Raw genomic sequence first — 18,872 nt, 5'->3', positions numbered from 1 at the left:
GGGGGGGGGGGGGGGCAGGATTTATAGATGCAGCTTAATTGTCACTTGCCATTCACTGATAGGGTTTTGATATGAGCCTGCAAGCAATTGATTTATAATGGTCTCTGTGCAGTCAAACCTCTCTGCTAATGATAACCTGTATTTGCAGCCACTCCCTAGCACTAGCATCACTGCCTCAGCTCCACCTCAGAGCATCAGGCATTAGATTCTTGTAAGGAGCACACAGCCTAGATCCCTGGCACGCTAGATCCCTCGCACATGCAGTTCACAGTAGGGTTCACACTCCTGTGAGAATCTAATGTTGCAGCTGATCTGATGGGAGGTGGAAGTAATGCAAGCAATGAGGTGTGGCTGTAAATACAGATGAAGCTTAGCTCCCTCGCCTGCCACTTACCTCCTGCTGTGCAGCCCTGTTCCTAACAGGCCACAGACCAGTATCTTCTGTGGCCTGAGGGTTGGGGACCCCTGCACTAAAGCAGTTCCTCCACCTCAGAAAACTATTAGAGACAGAGAAAGACAACATTATATAATAATAGAAGAGCCAATCCATCAATCATAGATGCACCAAACAACAAAGCTACAAGATATATGAAGCTAAAGCTATTCAAACTGAAAAGAGAAAGACAAATCTACAATTATAGTTGGAGACTTCAATACTCTTCTCAATAATCAATAGAATAACTAGACCAGTGATTTCAACCTTTTTCATTTCATGGCACGCATAAATTAATTCACATCAAAAAAATATATTTTTTGCAAATCTGACAAAAAAATAGAGATGATTTTGATTCATTTACACTAGACAGCTATTATCATGTTGGCTGTTGTCACTTTTTTATTTGAGTCAGGTATTGCATGTTTTAAAAAATCTCAGGGCAGCCCAGAGCGCCTCTTGCAGAACAGCAGATGAAAATCCCTGAACAGACAGAAAATCAGGAAGGGCAAAGAAGGGCTCAACAACACCACAAACCAATAGGACCTAATCAATACTTGTAAAACACTCCACCCATAACAGGAGAATACACATTCTTCCCAAGTGTACATGGAACATATGAGGTCTGTCTAGAAAAAGTCCAGCCACTGTTAACATGAGAACAGTTTGCACAACACAGATTAACCTAGCAACCAAGGAGAGTGGACTAGAGTGTGCATGTGTGAACAATGATGACTTCCTGTACTAGTCAGTGGTGGCTGTAGACACTGCTGGAGTGAGCAAGTGTTCTGTGTGGCCACCGCATTCAAAATGAGCAAGTACAGCAATGAATCTGCATCCAATTTTGGGTTAAGCTTGAACGTTCCTCCATGGAAACTATTTGGATGATTCAGAAGGCCGCACCTATGGGCAACTGGTGACTGGCAGCTTCATCGTGACAACGTACCCATTCATGCATCATGTCTCATGCAGAGTTTTTTGGCAAAACATCAAATCACCCTGGTGACTCAGCCCTCCTACAGCCCAGATTTGGCACCCTGTGACTTCTGACTTTTCCCAAAATTAAAATCACCTTTGAAAGGGAAGAGCTTTCAGGTGGTCAATGAGATTCAGGAAAATATGATGGGGCAGCTGATAGTAATTCCAACAAAGGATTTTGCTGAGTGTTTTGAACAGTAGAAGAGATCTGGGAGGACTCTGTGAGGTCCCAAGGTGCCTACTTTGAAGGGGACTGAGGTGTCATTGTCCTATGTACAGTGTTTCTTATATCTTATATCTTCTCCAATAAATGTATATTTTTCATATTACATGGCTGGATACCTTCTGGACAGACCTCATATACCCAGATAAATCGTATCTTGGACAAAAAAGAAAGGAAAAAAAACACCTCAACAAATCTAAAATAATTGAAATCATACACAGCATGTTCTTCAACCATACTGGAATCAAATTAAAATCAGTAACGGAAAGATAACAGAAAAATATACCCACACCTGGAAACTAAACACACTTATAAATAATTCCTGGTTCAAAGAGGAAATCACAAAAAAAAGAACGAAAACACATTGAACTTAATAAATATTAAAATATGACACAGTGTCCTGGCCAGGTAGCTCAGTTGGTTAGAGCATTCAGCCAAAGTGCCAAGGTAGCAAGCAAGTTTGATCCCCCAGTCAGGCACACACAAGAATCAACCAGTGAATGAATAAATAAGTGGAAAAATAAATCAATGTCTGTCTCTCTCTCCCCACTTCCCTCCTCCTCTATCTATAAAAATCAATAATAAGCCCCGCCTGGTGTAGCTCTGCGGATTGAGCGCAGGCTGCGAACCAAAGGGTTGCTGGTTCAATTCCCATCAGGGCACATGCCTGGGTTGTGGGCCAGGTCCCCAGTTGGAGGCATGTGAGAGGCAACCACACATTAAGGTTTCTCTCCCTCTCTTCCACTCTCTTCCCCTCTCTGTGAAAATAAATAAATAAAATCTTTAAAAAGAAATAAATAATAGAAGAGCAGAAATAAATGCGATTGAAAAAAAAAAAAAAAAAAAAAACAGAGGCCCTGGCCAGTAGTTTAGTTGGTTGGAGCATCACCTTGTACACTGGTCTGGCTGGGCACATCTAGGTTGTGGGTTCAATCCAACTGATAGATGTTTCTCTTTCTCTCTAAAACCAATAAATATATCCTTGGATGAGGAGAAAAGAGAGAGGGAGAAGGAGGGAGGGAGGAAGAAAAGGAAGGAAGGAAAGAAGGAAGGTTGGTCAATGAAACAAAGAGGTGACTCTTTTAACTTAAACTTCTATAAAGACTAGCAAATTTTAAAAACAGAAAATATAAATCATCAATATCAGGAAGGAAAAGGGGATATCACCAATATTAACAGGCTAAAGAAGAAAAATTACATGATCACATCAATTAATGCAGAAGAAGCACTTGACAAAATACTCAATCGCAATTTAAAATAAATCTCTTCAAAAAAATGTAAGAACACTTCTTCAACTTGATAATAAAGCATCTTAAAAAATATATATTGTTAACATTATACTTAGAGGCAAATACTGGACACTTTCCCTCTAAGATAGGGAACAAGACATGAGGTTTGCTTTCATCACTCTTATTTAACTTCTACAAGTTCTAGCGAGTGCAGCAAGAAGGAAATAAAAGGAATAAAGTTCAGAAAAGAAAAAATAAATAACACTGTTCTTATTTGCAGATGACATGATTGCCTACGTAGAAATCCCGAGTCTACAAAAAAACAGAATAAGTAAATTCAGCAAAATTGCAGGTTACAAGAAAAACATCCAAAAAATTGAATTACATTTCTATATACTAGCAATGAACACATGGAGAACAGAATCACCTCGCTGGTATGGTTCAGTGGTTGAGTGCCAGCCTGCAAATCAAAGGATCACCAGTTCGATTCCCATTCAGGGCACATGCCTCAGTTGCAGACCAGGTCCCCAGGAGGGATCATGTGAGAGGCAACCACACACTGATGTTTCTCTTCCTCTCTTTTTCCCTCCCTTTCCCCTCTCTAAAAAAAAATAAATAAAATCTTAAAAAATAAAAATAAAAAATACTATGCCATATATAATTGCTCAAAAAAGTGAAATATTTATGTTCAAATCTCACAAAATATGAATAGGACTCATATGCTGAAAACTACCAATGTTGATGCAAGAAATCAAAAATCTAAATAAATGGACAGATATACTACATTACGATGAGAAGACTGAATACAGCCAAGATAACAATTCTTCCCAACCTGACATATAGGTTTAACACAATTACTATCGAAATCCTAGCAAGATTTTTTACATATACACAAGATTATTCTAAAATTTATATAGAAAAGCAAAGAAACTAGAATAACTAAAACAATCACACGCACAGAAAAGAAGAAAGTTGGAGGGATCAGCCTGCCCAATTTCAATACTTCCTACACAGGTACAGTAATCGAGACTGTGTGGCGCTGGCAAAGGATACACACAGAGATACTAGGACAGAATAGAGAACCCACACAAATATGCCCCACAGGTTTTTTTAAAGTACAAAAGTGATTAAATGAAAAAGACAGCCGTCAACAAATAGTTCTAGAGCAAGTTGGATATACACACCAAAAAAATGAACCATGACCTAAGTTTTAAAATGTATACAAAAGCTTACTTATGCATAAAACATAAAACTATAATACATTTTGGGGGGGGAAACAGAAAATTTTCAGGATCTAGGAAAAGGCAAAGAATTCTTAGACTTGACTCCAAAAGCGCAAGCAATAAAAGTATTTCGATAAATTCTATTTCATTAAAATTAAAATATATTCTTTTTTCTTTTGTTGATTATGTTCCAGTTAAAGGTGAGATCATAACAATAAAAATTAAAAAAAAAATAAAATATTTTCCTCTGCAAAAGACCATGTTAAGAGAATGAAAGGACAAGCTATGGAGTTGGATACAATATTAGCAAACCATGTATCTGACAAAGGACTAGAGGATGTAAAGAAATTTCAAAACTTAACAGTAAAAACATACAATCCTACTAAAAAATGGGCAAAAGACAAAACATTTCACCAAAGAAACTATGTCAATGACAAATAAGCTCATGGAAATATGTTCAACATCATTAGCCATTAGGAATATTCAAATTAAGTTACAAAATAGTACCACACACTATCAGAATGACTAAAATTAACAATAGTGACAACACAGGAGCATTTTCTCAATCCATTGAGATTTTCCTTCCCAGCAATTATCATCAGTCTATCTCAAATAAACTCATAAAAATTCGAAAAAATAAAAATAGTGGCAACATTAAGTGTTGGCAAGCATGTAGAGAAACTGAATCACTCATATATTGCTAATGGAAATATAAAATGGTAAGGCAACACTGAAAAAGTCTGGCAGCTTCCTAAACATGCAAACTACCTACCATACAACAGCAATTGGACTCCTGCACATTTATCCCAAAGAAAGACTTATGTCCACATAAAAACCTATATACACATTTTTATGGCAGCCTTACTCAGAATAGCCAAAAAACTAGAAACAATCCAAATGTCCTTCAACAGGTGAAAGGTTTAAAAAAAAAAAAACTAGACACTTTCACACAATGAAATGCTATTCAGCAATAAAAAGGAACAAACTTGGTAAAAACAACTTAGATAAATCTCCAGAGTACTATGCTTAAAGAAAAAAGCCAACCACAAAAGATTGCTTAATACAGGACTTTCTGCCAAGATGGAGGTGTAGGTAGGCACACTGTGCGTCCCCGCACAACCAAAAGACGGATGACAACAATTTAAAAACAAAAAACAACCAGAACTGACAGAAAATCGAACTGTGTGGAAGTCCCACAACCAAGGAGATAAAGAAGAAACATTCATCCAGACCAGTAGGAGGGGCAGAGACGGGCAGCCAGGTGAAGAGGCCTTGCGGCAAGGCAGCGGCTGGTGGACCCAGTGAGGTGACAGATTGTGGAGCAGGGTGGATACAGCTGCAGCTGGCAGGCCAAGTGACAGGCCATGCAACCCAGAGTTCCAGCACAGGGAAATAAAGCCTCAAACCACTGATTGAAAACACCTGTGGTGGTTGAGGCGGCAGCAGGAGAAACTCCCAGCCTCACAGGAGAGGTCGTTGGAGAGACCCACAGGGGCCTAGAGCGTGCACAAACCCACCCACTCAGGAATCAGCACCAGAAGGGCCCAATTTGCTAGTGGGTAGGGGAGGGAGTGACTGAAATCCAGCAGAGAGTGGAGCAGGTGCGTTGCTCCCTCTCGACCCCTCCCACACGTACAGCGTCACAGTGCAGCGACCAGCGAGTTACCCTGCACTGGGGAACCCCTAAGGCTCCGCCCCTTCATGTAACAGCTGTGCCAAGACAAAAAAAGGCCCAAATGAAACAACAGATCAAAGCTCCAGAAAAAATACAACTAAGCAACAAAGAGATAGCCAACCTATCAGATCCACAGTTCAAAACACTGGTAATCAGGAAGCTCACAGAATTGGTTGAATTTGGTCGCAAATTAGATGAAAAAATGAAGGCTATGCCAAGTGAAATAAAGGAAAAGGAAAATAAAGGGAACCAACAGTGATGGGAAGGAAACTGGGACTCAAATCAACGGTGTGGACCATGAGGAAGATATAAACATCCAGCCAGAAAAGAATGAAGAAACAAGAATTCAAAAAAATGAGGACAGGCTTAGGAACCTCCAGGACATCCTTAAACATTCCAACATCTGAATTATAGAGGTGGCAGAAGGAGAAGAGGAAGAGCAAAAAACTGAAAACTTATTTGAACAAATGATGAAGGAGGACTTCCCCAGTCTGGCAAAGGAAATAGACTCCCAGGAAGTCCAGGAAGCTCAGAGTCCCAAAGAAGTTGCACCCAAGGAAGCACACACCAAGGCACATCATAATTACATTACCCAAGATTAAAAATAAGGAAAGAATCTTAGAAGCAGCAAGAGAAAGGGACACAGTTACCTACAAAGGAGTTCCCATAAGACTGTCAGCTGATTTCTCAAAAGAGACCTTAAAGGCTAGAAGGGGCTGGAAGGAAGTATTTGAGGTCATGAAAGGCAAGGGCCTACATCCAAGATTACTGTATCCACCAAAGCTTTCATTTAGAATGGAAGGGCAGATAAAGTGCTTCCCAGATAAGGTCAAGTTCAAGGAGTTCATCATCACCAAGCCCTTACTATATGAAATGTTAAAGGGACTTATCTAAGAAAAAGATGATCAAAAATAGGAACAGTAAAATGACAGCAAACTCACAGTTATTAACAACCACACCTAAAACAAGAACAAAAGCAAACTAAGCAAACAACTAGAACAGGAACAGAACCACAGAGATGGAGCTCACATGGAGGGTTATCAAAAGGGGAGTGGGAGGGGGAGAGAGGGGTAAAGGTACAGAGAATAAGTAGCATAAATCGTAGGTAGAAAAATAGACAAGGGGAGGTTAAGAATAGTATAGGAAATGTAGAAGCCAAAGAATTTATATGTATGACCCATGGACATGAACTATAGGGGGGGAATGTGGGAGGGAGGGGGTGGGCAGGATGGAGTGGAGTGGGGGGGAAATGGGACAACTGTAATAGCATAATCAATAAATATATTAAAAAAACAAACAAACAAAAAGAAGCAGGTGGGAAAGGAGGAAAGTGACTGGCTATAGAAGGGCAACCTGAAGAACCCTTGCAATGGAAATGCTAAGTCTCTTCACTCTTATCAATGTCAATATCCTGGTTATATTGCTGTTACTATAGTTTTTCCAGATGTTACCACTGGGGGAAACAGGGTAAAATGCAGGCAGATCTCTGTGTTACTTATTATAACTGCATATGAATCTACAATTATTTGAAAATAAAAAGTTTAGATTAAAAAATTGTGCAGTTTCATCTGGAATAGGATTTTACAGCTTCCAAGCAATAGCAAATCTGAAAATAGACCATTAGGATTCTTGGCATTTGCCTTTAAAAGATGAGCTAATAATCAAAACGTGGGAGCAAACTTTAACAGTCAACAGAGGCACAAGAGGGCAGGTTCGTAAGTGACAAGACAACATTCAATCTACACTTACCATTAGTAAAGTCACTGACCTCCCCCAAATCCGCTTATCTATCAATAACTACGCTTCCCGGCGCACAACGGCACATTCTGGAGGTATGGCAAGAAATACAGTCAGTCTGTGTCCCGGTTTCCTGGCACAGAGCTCCTAAAATCCTTGGAAGTGTCCAGAGTGATAGAGTATCTTTTAAACATTGTTCATAAGGAGACCCTTTCGAACACACCTACATTTATGCTGATGAAGTGAGGTAGCGTGGGGCCCCTAAAAAGCCTCAGAATGGAGCCTGGGGGCTGGTTACTAGAAAGACCAAAAGTCTAGAGGTTTGGAACTTTCAGCCCCACCTACTGACCTGGTAGGTTGGGTGGGGAGTATCCACCAGGGAGATTAAGCCCTACAAAAACTTTTGAATAAGGTCAGAACTTGCAGGTTGAGGAAGGAATCCAAGTTCTGAGAAAGTGGCACACCCTGCTTGAGGACCCTTCCAGACCTGGTCCTATGTAACTCTTCACCTGGCTGTTTATCCCTATCCCTTTCAATATCCTTTATAATAAACTGCCAAATGAAAGTACATGTTTCCCTAAGCTTTGTGAGCCATTCAAGCAAATTATCAGAAGCAGGGAGGGGGCTGTAGAATCCTCCAACTCACGGCAGGTTGGTCAGAAGTATGAGTGGCTCAGATTTGCGAGTAGGACTCGTGATTGGCATTTGAAGTAGGGGGCAGTTTTGAGGGATCTGATGCCATCACTATGTGGAGAGCGTAAGAGTTGAATTAAATTTCTGGCTGTCCAGTTGGTGTCTTTGGAGAACTGGAGAATTGCCTGATTTGGGGAGGGAGGAGGGCAGCATATGTCTGGTGTCAAAAGTATTGAGAGCAGAGCAGAAAAACAGTTTTCCCTTACAACTCTCCTTTTAGAAGACCCAATTTATGAACAGCCAGATTGATCCATAAAACAGTACATCAGTTTCACCAAAAGATAATTTTACCTTTCAAAGAACTGCTATGTAGCATGTTTCCTCAGCATATTTTAAAGGATCTTTGGTTTAAAACTCCACTTATCCCTCCTTTTTCAGAATCTCAACTGGTTAAGCCAAGGGCAGCACTCCAAAGGGACTAAAAAAAAAAACTCCTCTAATTTCCCAGGGGAAGACAGTGAGGCTTGGTCATGTGACCTGCCCAGGAACTTGGGTGTAGCAGTCCTGTGTCCTAACTACTAAAAACAGTGTTCTTGCCCAAATCCATCATTTCTGTATTCTCACTTTAAACAATTATTCTGGTGAAATTTTTTCCATCTAGGCCTCACCTTACCAAGAAAACATTAACTCAACTGAACCCTACAAGACAGCCAGCCTTGAGAAATCCGGAGACAAAGGTATTCTGGACAGCTGCTTCGCACACAAGTCCATCACCAGTTAGATGGGGGAACAGGCCCTCCAGGCATTCCAGCTCTGTGACTCTGGGGATGTTCAACTTCACTAGCTATCTTACTTAACTATCTTGGCTTTTTTACCTTTAGGACAATTACCAAAAAAATATTTAGTTCCTCCTCACTAATAGAGTCTAAAGAGACAGCATAATTAAGAGAGAAGCAAAAACTACACATAGCTATGTAATAAAAACCATTCCAGGATCATACTTCTTTGCAGTTAAAATTCTCCTCATTATTTATAATCCCTCTGCATTGGCAGGAGGCAGTTTTATTTAAGAGATTAATCGATCTGCCTGAAGCCAGAGTTTGAGCTGTGTCGCATCCCTTTTGAATCCTTGTACAGTTTTCTTGGTACCACATACTGTTATTCCCAACTTTTACGACTAGAGAAAAGAAAAGGCTGATAATTAAGTCCAGAAGGTCAGGGTTTTTCAACATCAGCACAACGGATACTTTGGACAGAATAATTTTTTGTCTGGGGAGCTGTCCGGTGCATTTTAGGATTTTTAGCAGCATCCCTGGGCTCTACCCACTAGATTCCAACAGCAGCCTCCCAGCTGGGACAACAAAAAATGTCTCCATACAGTGCCAAATGTCTCCTGGCAAGCAAAATTGCCCCTCGTAAACAACCACTACATTACACATATAACACTCAAATATGTGGAAGCCATCACCTAAGAGTAAACCTTTAGACCAAAAAGAGAAAACAAAAAGAAGTCATAATTCTCTTTAAGTATCTGAAGTTTCCATATAGGTTGGAGAACAGATTTCGGATGCCAAAGAGCAGAACCATTCCCAGTGGGCACAAGCATACATAACAAAACCAGCTAACATTTATAGTTCCCATATGCCAGATACTGTTCAGTGCACTTTGAAGTGTTATTTCATGTAATTCTTATTATGAAGCTGGTAGTACTGGCCCTACTTTGCAGATGAAAAAACTGAGGCTCAACAATGTTACAGAATTTGCTGAAGGTCCAAGAGCTAATAGCAATAGAACCAGGATTCAAACTGAGGCCTAATTCTGAACCCAAGCTCTTAACCACCAAGCTACTACACCCCTATGACAAATTAAGGATTTTTCTTCAACATAGAAATTTTTTTAAAAAGAAAAAAAAAAAGAACTTTTTGACTTAAAAGCTGTTTCTTTCACCCCTTTGATTCTTGCAGCCACCACCTCAATCCTGTGTCCAGGCCAGAAGCAGACCCAGAAAGCCTTCCTTCCTAACAACCTCCAGGGAAGTCGCACTCTAGCTCTGCTGAGCCCCTTTACAACATTCAGCCCTTCCAACTTCAAGTTACTCAAGCTACTCTGTCAAACTCTTCCTTAGAAGATTCCTTGAGAATGGGGCAACCATCTTCTCACATTTACACCCCCACAAAGCCTTGCACATACCGGGGCTCAATAAACCTTTTCTGAATGACTGCACCACCCCCACCCTCCAAAGCTCACACAGCAGGAATGTGTTAAGCAAGCATTTTTGAGAGATGTACAGTAATACTTGCACGTGAGCTGAAGATTCTATTGGAAATGCTCTGCGTTGTTCCCAATTCTCACAGTCTGAGTACACGAGGAGTCAGAAAGGAAAAGATGACTGGTAGGTAACACAGTCCGTTGGCTGTATCGTCAATCAGGCTCACAAGGACTTGCTGGACTACGTCCAGATAACATGTCAGGGGCTACGTGTATTTGTATATGCGTATATGCACACACACTTACGTATGTATATGTACATATATAAATATCCATGTATATCTACGTATGCATGTACAGTGATCCCTAGCATCATGAGAGATTGGTTCCTGGACCCTGTGGATACAAAGCTCTGTGGAAGCTCAAGTTCCTTTTATAAAATGGTACAGTACTGGCATGTAGGCTACAGCAGGGTAGACCTACACACATCATTTCATTCGTGTAGATTCAGCATAATGCTTGGTGAGTAGCAAATTCAAGTTTTGCTTTTTGAAACTTTTGGAATTTTTGTTCCCAAATATTTTCGACCCACAGTTGGTTGAATCTGTAGATGCAAAAACCATGGATATAGAAGGCCAACTGTGTTTACCTAAACCTCAGTTCCCTCCATAAGAAATTAAAGAAAGTCTGTAAGATTTTTGAGACTTTGAAGCCAGCATAAAGAGAGCTAAATTAGAGGACTCTTTCTTCCCCTACTATATCAATAAAGTAAGACAAATAATGCTATACTGTTCCTCAAAAAATAACCAGCACATCTGCCAACCAGTTCTACCTCCTCCAGATACCCTCTCAGGAAAATGCCAAGTAGCCAAGCCGTGTTCATGTGTGTGGCAGTAAGGAGATGCTCATACAGGGTGGAAGGGGCAGGCAGGAAAGCATCCTTTCAAACATTAAGCATTAGTTTGCAGGCCACCTGCCAAGAGGCAAACACTAAATTATAGTTTATGGGCACTATATTTCCATTTAAAAATCCCAATCTCCAGGTTAAAGTACTTCTATTTAAAAAAAGAAAAAAAGCTATGCCCAGTATTCATAGAAATAGAAGCCTGTCTTCTTACCATATCCAGCTAGTGGTGAGTTCTCTAGGCTAACTTGGGGGACTAGAAAGGAAGAACTGGCTGAGAATACCAGAGTAGACCAATCAAGCAATTGCTTTGCCCCAGTGCCAGTCTCAAAATAAGGGAAAGAGATGTTCAGGGGGAAGAGCACCTGACATAAACCAGGCTAGCAATCCCTCCTTAACTTCAGTTACAACAAGGGCGATAATCATGTACCAACACAAGACTTTCCTACTGTCAAGGTTCCTTTGCATGGTATGGAGGTCTTTGGTTCTTTCTTTCCCAACCTTGTACCTCCATCAATGACATGGCATTTTCTCCTAATGTGTAACCAATCACCATTCAAGAGAGGCAGAAATGTAACTGTCCAGAAAATGCAGACAGATGATAAAACGGGCTGGCCACCTAGTACAGGAGCCAGGGCAAAATGAAACACAACACGACCCAGAAACCTTCCAGGACCAACCACAAACTGTATCCTTCAACGTGCTGATAGGTTTTTGTTTTTGTTTTTTTCGTAACTGAGCCTCCCAATTTAGGATAATCATACTGAAGCTTTTAAATGCATGGGTCTTATTCCAGGGGACCAGCTGAAAATCGGAGCCATTTAATCTGTGTGTGTTCGAATGGGGCCTACTTTTAATCCAGCTACCTTTGTAAGGCAAAAAGGGAGCTTGGAAGCCTACTTTAGCGCTTGTCACCAACCATTTACTCAAGTCAAGGCAATTAGGCCCATGACTGTTAAAAATTTATCTAAAAGCTCCGGTCCTGTGCACATCAATCACAGTCACGGATGAAAACAAACAGAATTTTTAAAGATTCTTTAATCCACACTCAAGGGGGAGGTGTGAGGACAACCGAGAAATCATGGCGACAGGGACAGGCAGTATCCAAGGGGACAGCTGCGTCTGAGACCTGTTTTGGGACAGGGCACGGAACCAACCGGTGGCACTTTTCTCTCCAAATCTCCCTCCATCTTTTCATCTGCCCATTCACCACATTTCGGTCCAAGAAACTGTTTTTCTCCTTTTAGAGGTTTACAGAGAGAGCAAGAGGGACTGAAGACAAGCGAGGGGGCGAACCTTGGGGCTTACGACAACACGTAATACTGGAAAACGTGTAGCTGTTTACTACCGGCGCCCTAGAGACGACGAGCACAGCACGCAGCAGAGCTCACGCTCCGGGCCCGACCTCGCCTCCCCCACCGCCTCGGGCGCATTCGTGTTAGGGAGCGACGCGCCATCGGTGCTCCCCAAAATGCCGAAGGACCCCGAGACTCGGCGCGCCGGACCCATAACCTCAACGCGGTCTCCCCGTGGCCCCCGCGCCCACCCCTTGCGCTGCCATTACCTCGGAGGCCGGGGTTGTCGTCTCTGGCCCGAATCTTTCGGATTTTGACTGGGCGCCCGCTCAGAGTAGACAGAACCAGACGCTGGCGTAAGAAGTTGCAGCCCGCGTAGCACAGAGAGTGCGTCTGAGTCGCCATGTGCGCGCTTTGCGCAAGGCGTGGGCAGGCTGGGGGCGGATACTTCAGACAGGCGCGGGGTCACAACCTCGGTGGCGGCGGCGACAGAACCGGTGGCGACTGGGGTTCCCTCCCGCAGCCGGGCAGCCCCGCAGCCCCCCGCGCGTCCACGTGGTTTGGAACAGGAAGAGGCAGAAACGAGACACCGGGTCAGAGGGGAGCAGGGCGGAGCCCGTGACCGCCTCCCCGCCTATCCGCCGGGGTGAGGGCGGCCCGTACCGGGCCACGCCGCTATTGGCCCTCGCTTGATCTGGGCGGTCCCCGCATCGTGTCGCCATTGGTCCGATGGAGCTGGGCGGAGCCCAGGCCGCGTTGCCATTGGCCCGCGCTGCAGTTGGGCGGTGCCCGGGCCCCGGCAACAGCGCGCGGCGAGAAGAGTGCGGGGGTGGGGGTGACCTGGGAGCGGAGGCGTGGGAGCTCACTGGACCCCGCAGTCTGCGCAAGGTCTCTCCCAGAGTAGGAGCGAAAGCAGGCCAAGGGCTGGGGTTGACTGCCTGCTGCGTGTCAGCTACTTCGGCTCCCTACTCAAGGCAACCACTGTGATGTGGATGGTATTATCTCCCGCGCCTTTTTCTTAATAGAGGAGAAAAGGGGTTTGGCGCGCTTACCCTGTTGCAGACACCGTTCTGAGCACATTGCTGGCACTGTCCCCTCGTTCCCCCGTCACACTGCCATTCCCACCTTACACCTGGGGAAAGACGTGAAGAACACTGCAAAGCTGGCAGTGCCAGCATTCACCGGGACTCCAGTCTTCGGACACCAGGCCATTGCTTATTTTATTGTGAGGCACCAAGTTTTGCTCCTTTCACATTCGTCTGTTAATTTCCATTCACAGCTCAAAGTCGGGTCCTCCATCTCACTTACCTCAAAATGGGTTGTGATAGCTTCGCACACAAACACATACTCTGCTTTTTCCCTCTTTCCTGTCCTCTTCGAATCCTGCACACCAAAATCTTACCAAAAATTGGATTATGTCAGATCTCTGTTCAAAACCTTCAAAGATGTGCAATTAACTATCAAATGACCACAAACTTAGGGGCCCAGTATCATCATAACGTGACTTTGCAACCATTCTTGCGCAATGTCACCAGATCCTGAGTTCCAGAACACATGGGGCGGGGGAAGGGAGCGGATCTAGAAAGGTGGGAGAAGGAGCTTATACCCTTTGCAACAGCATGGATGAAACTGGAGAGCATTATGCTAAGTGAAATAAGCCAGGCGGTGATGGACAAATACCATATGATCTCACCTTTAACTGGAACATAATCAACAAAAGAAAAAAGCAAACAAAATACAACCAGAGACATTGAGGAGGGGGAACTGTCTAGCAGTGGCCAGGGGGGAGTGGGGTAGGGACAGTGGGAAGAGGGGATTGCAGGAACTATTATAAAGGACACATGGACAAAATGGGGGGGGGGCATAGTGGGGGTGGGGGAGGGAGGTGGGTTCAGCTGGGGTGGGGGGAGGGAAGGGGAGAAAAGGCATACAACTGTAATTGAATAACAATAAAAAATAAATTTTAAAAAAAAAGATTAACGAGGGTAGCTATCCTTAGGTGGCTAAGTCTCAGTCATGAGGAACCAACCTGAAGTACTGAGCTCCTATAGGGTGACAGATTATTGGAGGTGTAGGTAGAATTTAAGAGAATTAGCAGTGAAGTCCGTTGAGGGAAGGAGGGAATCCATGTCTATTATTGCCATTTCTTCAGACTGCCTTTTAGGAAGTTGACAGTGGTGATGTGGGAATGTTGAAACCTCCAGGACCTCTGGGGGCCTCCCTTGAATTTTGCCCAGGGGGATACCAAAGCATGGGGAGGAACCATCCCACCAAGAGTGGATATTTTCTAATATATTTTATTGATTATACTGTTACAGTTGTCCCATTTTTTTTTCTTCCTTCTATTCCTCTCTGCCATACACCTCCTCCTACCAGCCTTCCCCCACCTTAGTTCATGTCCATGGTTCATACTTATAAGTTCTTTGGCTTCTCCATTTCCCACATTATTCTTAACCTCCCCTTGTCTATTTTGTACCTACCATTTACGCTTCTTATTCCCTGTACCTTTAACCCTATTCAGGAGTGGATGGTTTTTATGTCATCTCATTTTCCATACTCAACCACCTGCCCTGATTGGTGTGGCTCAGCGGATTGAGCACTGGCCTGCAAACCAAAAGGTCACTGGTATAATTCATAGTTAGGACGCATATCTAGGTTGCAGGCCAGGTCCCCAGCTGGGGAGCATAAGAGGGGCAACTGATTTCTCCTCCTTTCCCCTATCTCTAAAAATTAAAAATAAGTAAAACTTTAAATATTCAACCATCTTAAACAACAACTAATATCCTCTGTAACAAAGCCTGTCAGTCCATATCCCTTCAGTTCTTAACTATTTTCAGTGCAAACCTGCCTGATTTTTATGTATTTATTTTTTGCTAACAGTACCTATATCTCTTTATCTGGGACTTTTTCCCACCTGCATGGAACTAAGCAGGGCAAAGGTACTGAGGGGTCAGTGCCCCCACCCAGTCCTTAACCAATGACTGATGGGAGGTGATGTATAAATATCCCAGTTCCCCCACCATTTGGGCGAGATAGCTCTGAGATTCTACAGTGTTTCCCCAGGGTTCCCCAGAGGTTTTAGCTACAGTTACCCACAGGGTAACTTGCTTGATTAAGTACCTTTTACCGACTTCCCTTCCCTGTATCCTCCCAGCTCTTTTCTGATAATTCCTGGGATTAACTCCCAAATAAACTACTTTCAATCAAATTATTGCCTCACAGTCTTCTTCTGGCAACCCAAAAGAAGTCCTGATTTTTAAAACTTGAGAACTGAGGTTCAGAGAGAATGAATGAACTGCTTAAAGTGACACAGCTAATAAATGGCAGAACCAGAATAGAAAGTCTCCCTCTCCTCCCTCTCTTTCCTCCCGCTCCCTCTATCTCTACAGTGCTCATTCATATTCATTCTCTCTCTCTCCCTCTCCCTTGCCCTCATCATATATCTTTGGAATCCTGAACTTCTAATACGAAGTCTGCACACCATGCAGCTGCTATGTCAGAGAGACCACACAGAGAAAGAGAGGGCTGGCTGTTCCTGCTGACAGCTAGCATCAACCACCAGACACGGGAGTAGCGAGTCTTCAGATGACTCCAGACCCCAGCAAGCCTCTGACCAGTCTTTGATGAGCTGTCCTCACTGAGCTCTGCACAAACTGCATATTCCTGAGCTAAAGAGATGATTGTTACTGTTTTAAGCTATGGGTTTGGGGGTAGTTTGTTACACAGTATAGACAACAGAAACTACATATCCCTAAGCTCCTTTTCCTGCATAATTCTGGGTTGCCGAGCCACAAGAAACACCTTTCATGAGATTTGGGTGCCCAAATAAAGTCCTAGCCACATTTTTTTTTTTTTTATGTTGGAAAGTCACTGTAGGGTACCAGGCTGTTTTGTAGCTCACGTACTTAATCTGACGCTGACCTTATTGGTATGGGGGTAGCAGCCAGGCCCATGGCACCTCTAACTCCCATCTGGTCCTACTTTAGCAACTCATACTGCTGACCCAGCTATGCAGTATCCCCATGATAAAGAACATCATCTTTTGCTGGTCATTCACATCATTGAAATTGGAGGCTTGGAAACAGTGATAAACACGCAGGTTCTGGCTCATCCTGCTGATTTTGGGCTTCATCTCCAGGCACAAAGACAACAGCCTCATAGACTGTGAAACCAGCCCCCACAATTATAAAAGGTCAAATCCCCATAATAAACCTCTAGTTAGTGGTTCTTCTCCAACTGAATATTGACTGGTGCGGAAGTCCTCATTGAAAGCCAACTGAGATCAAGGCTCTATGCTAAAGGCTTTCTATACATGATCTCACTTGGTCCTCATGCCTGCTACCTCAAAAGTTGGATTATAAGTAATAGAAATTTTTTATACAATTCTTTTTACCTTTGTTTACATTTGAAATTACCCATTACAAATTTTTAATCTGCTCCTATTCTTTCATACTAAATGATAAATGACATGCATTTCCGTGTAATCATTTCCACAGATACTTTCATTTTAATAAGAATAAAAGTATACTTGGCTCAGCAATGGGATGTTGGACTTAGGGGCCAGAGTAGAAATTGATTCTTCCCAGTCCATAGAGAAAGATTCTTAACACCCTACTTTTACCAACTCTTGGAGACCCAGTGATGGTGACATTTTGTCTCTTTTCCTATAATTCTTAGCAGTAAAAACACTGCTGAAGTTGGAAAAAGTTTGTGTGCTTGTTTCAGAGCCTTCAGGAGAGGGGCAGAGTGAGGGGCAGAGTCTTGTTTTACAGATGACCACAAACATCGTCACTGACTGAAAGTGAAAGAGAAGTGGATAATCAGCAGGCGATAAACACTCAGAGCAGATTTTTTAAGGCATCAGTTGCCAACATTAAAGCCATCATAGCATAGTTATGAAACATTATGATTTATAATTATGAAACTTCAAATGTGAATTGAAGCCTAATACACAAATGCGGCCTTGTTACAGAAATGTTACATCATTTCTGATTTTGCAGTATTCTCTGAAGTTCCCATAGCTTGTTAACTGTCTCCATCAAATCACACTCATCACTTATCAAATCACATTCCAATGTTTGATTTTGAACTGTCTATATTATAACTCTTTACTATTTTATAGTACTTAACCATAAAAAGGAATTTATTGATCCATTGAAGGTCAAAGGGTATCCCAATATCCATTAACTGATGAATGGATAAACTAAATGGAGTATATCTGTACAGTGGAATATTATTGGACAATAAAAAGTAATGAATCACGGGTACATGCAACATCACGAATGAACCTTGAAAACATTATGCTAAGTGGAAAAAATTCATTCAAAAATATCCACATATGTTGGGAACTGCCCTGCCTGGTTTCAGAAGCTGTAACCCCCATGGTTAAGGCTGAGTCAGAGACCTTGGGACCATAAGCCACTAAGGAGACAAAGCTTTTCTCCCTGGCAGAGGTGCCATCTCTGCCCACTTTACCCTACTTGGCCCTGAGCTTGACCAGTTAGTCAATAACAGGTAAGATTCCTCAAGGGAGGAACAATCTAAGACAGGCATGGTCACGAAAAAGGCCCACAGGGAAGGACTCGGGGGCTATAGAAAAAGGGGGTGATGGACCCTCGCCCCTCGGCTTTGCCATAGCCTAAGTCCTCATTCTGTCTGCAAGAAGTCTCCTAATCTCTTGGCTGCCTTACTTCCCCTGCCTGATTTAAGCCTGAAACAATAACAGAGGGCGGTGCAGTCCTGTGCTGGGCGGGGCGGATTCCCTGGGGAATCAGGCCTAAGAAAGAATGCATACAATCCTGTGAAACCTGCTTTGTTTATACCCTCAGCTTAAATGATGAGGGTCCATACCTGAGATGAGTCTGTCTCCCAAAGTTTTATAGCCCTTTAACTAACTGACCGTAACTCAGAATAAGCCCTCAAAGTTCTCTATAAGTTATGTATTGTTTGACCCTTACTGCCTGACAATGATTGATGAGCTTTATCTGAATTCCTGTGCAAAATGAACCTAATAAAAGCCCATGGAGGAAAAGGCTCTGGGTCCTTCTCCTTTGAGAGATCAGCCACCTCTCCTTAGATAAAGCTCCGTGACACACATATTGTATGATTCCTTTTATATGAAGTGTCGGAAACAGGCAAATCTCTAGAGACAGAAGGTTGATTAGGTGGAGTCAAAGATGGCCATTAGAAAACCCAGACTCACGTTCCACCAGTTTAGCCAACCCAGGATGAAGGAGCCGCCTCTTTTCTAATGGCACTATTAAATCTGGGGTTGAGCTCTCATTGGGTCACATACCCATTTCTGAACCAATGGCAGTCGTCTGGGAGAATATGT

At 42.8% G+C, this 18,872-nt stretch overlaps 1 protein-coding gene across 2 annotated transcripts in view; it reads right to left on the bottom strand.

Annotated features, from left to right (window-relative positions):
• RCL1 (RNA terminal phosphate cyclase like 1) overlaps nt 1–13,130 on the bottom strand; it is a 64,758-nt gene extending 51,628 nt beyond the window's left edge. Inside the window, exon 1 of one of the 2 annotated variants that reach the window (XM_053924324.2) lies at nt 12,808–13,130. In XM_053924324.2, the coding sequence (XP_053780299.1) occupies nt 12,808–12,943 (136 nt within the window). In that variant the 5' untranslated portion in view covers nt 12,944–13,130. The remainder of the gene's footprint in view (nt 1–12,807) is intronic. The other variant, XM_024554969.4, reaches the window with a different exon arrangement.
• Between the last annotated feature and the right edge of the window lie 5,742 nt (nt 13,131–18,872).

Source organism: Desmodus rotundus, chromosome 1 (genome assembly GCF_022682495.2).
Source record: "Desmodus rotundus isolate HL8 chromosome 1, HLdesRot8A.1, whole genome shotgun sequence".
NCBI lineage: Eukaryota > Metazoa > Chordata > Mammalia > Chiroptera > Phyllostomidae > Desmodus > Desmodus rotundus.
Note: the sequence above shows the minus strand (reverse complement) of the source record. Positions and strands in the feature narration are given on the sequence as shown.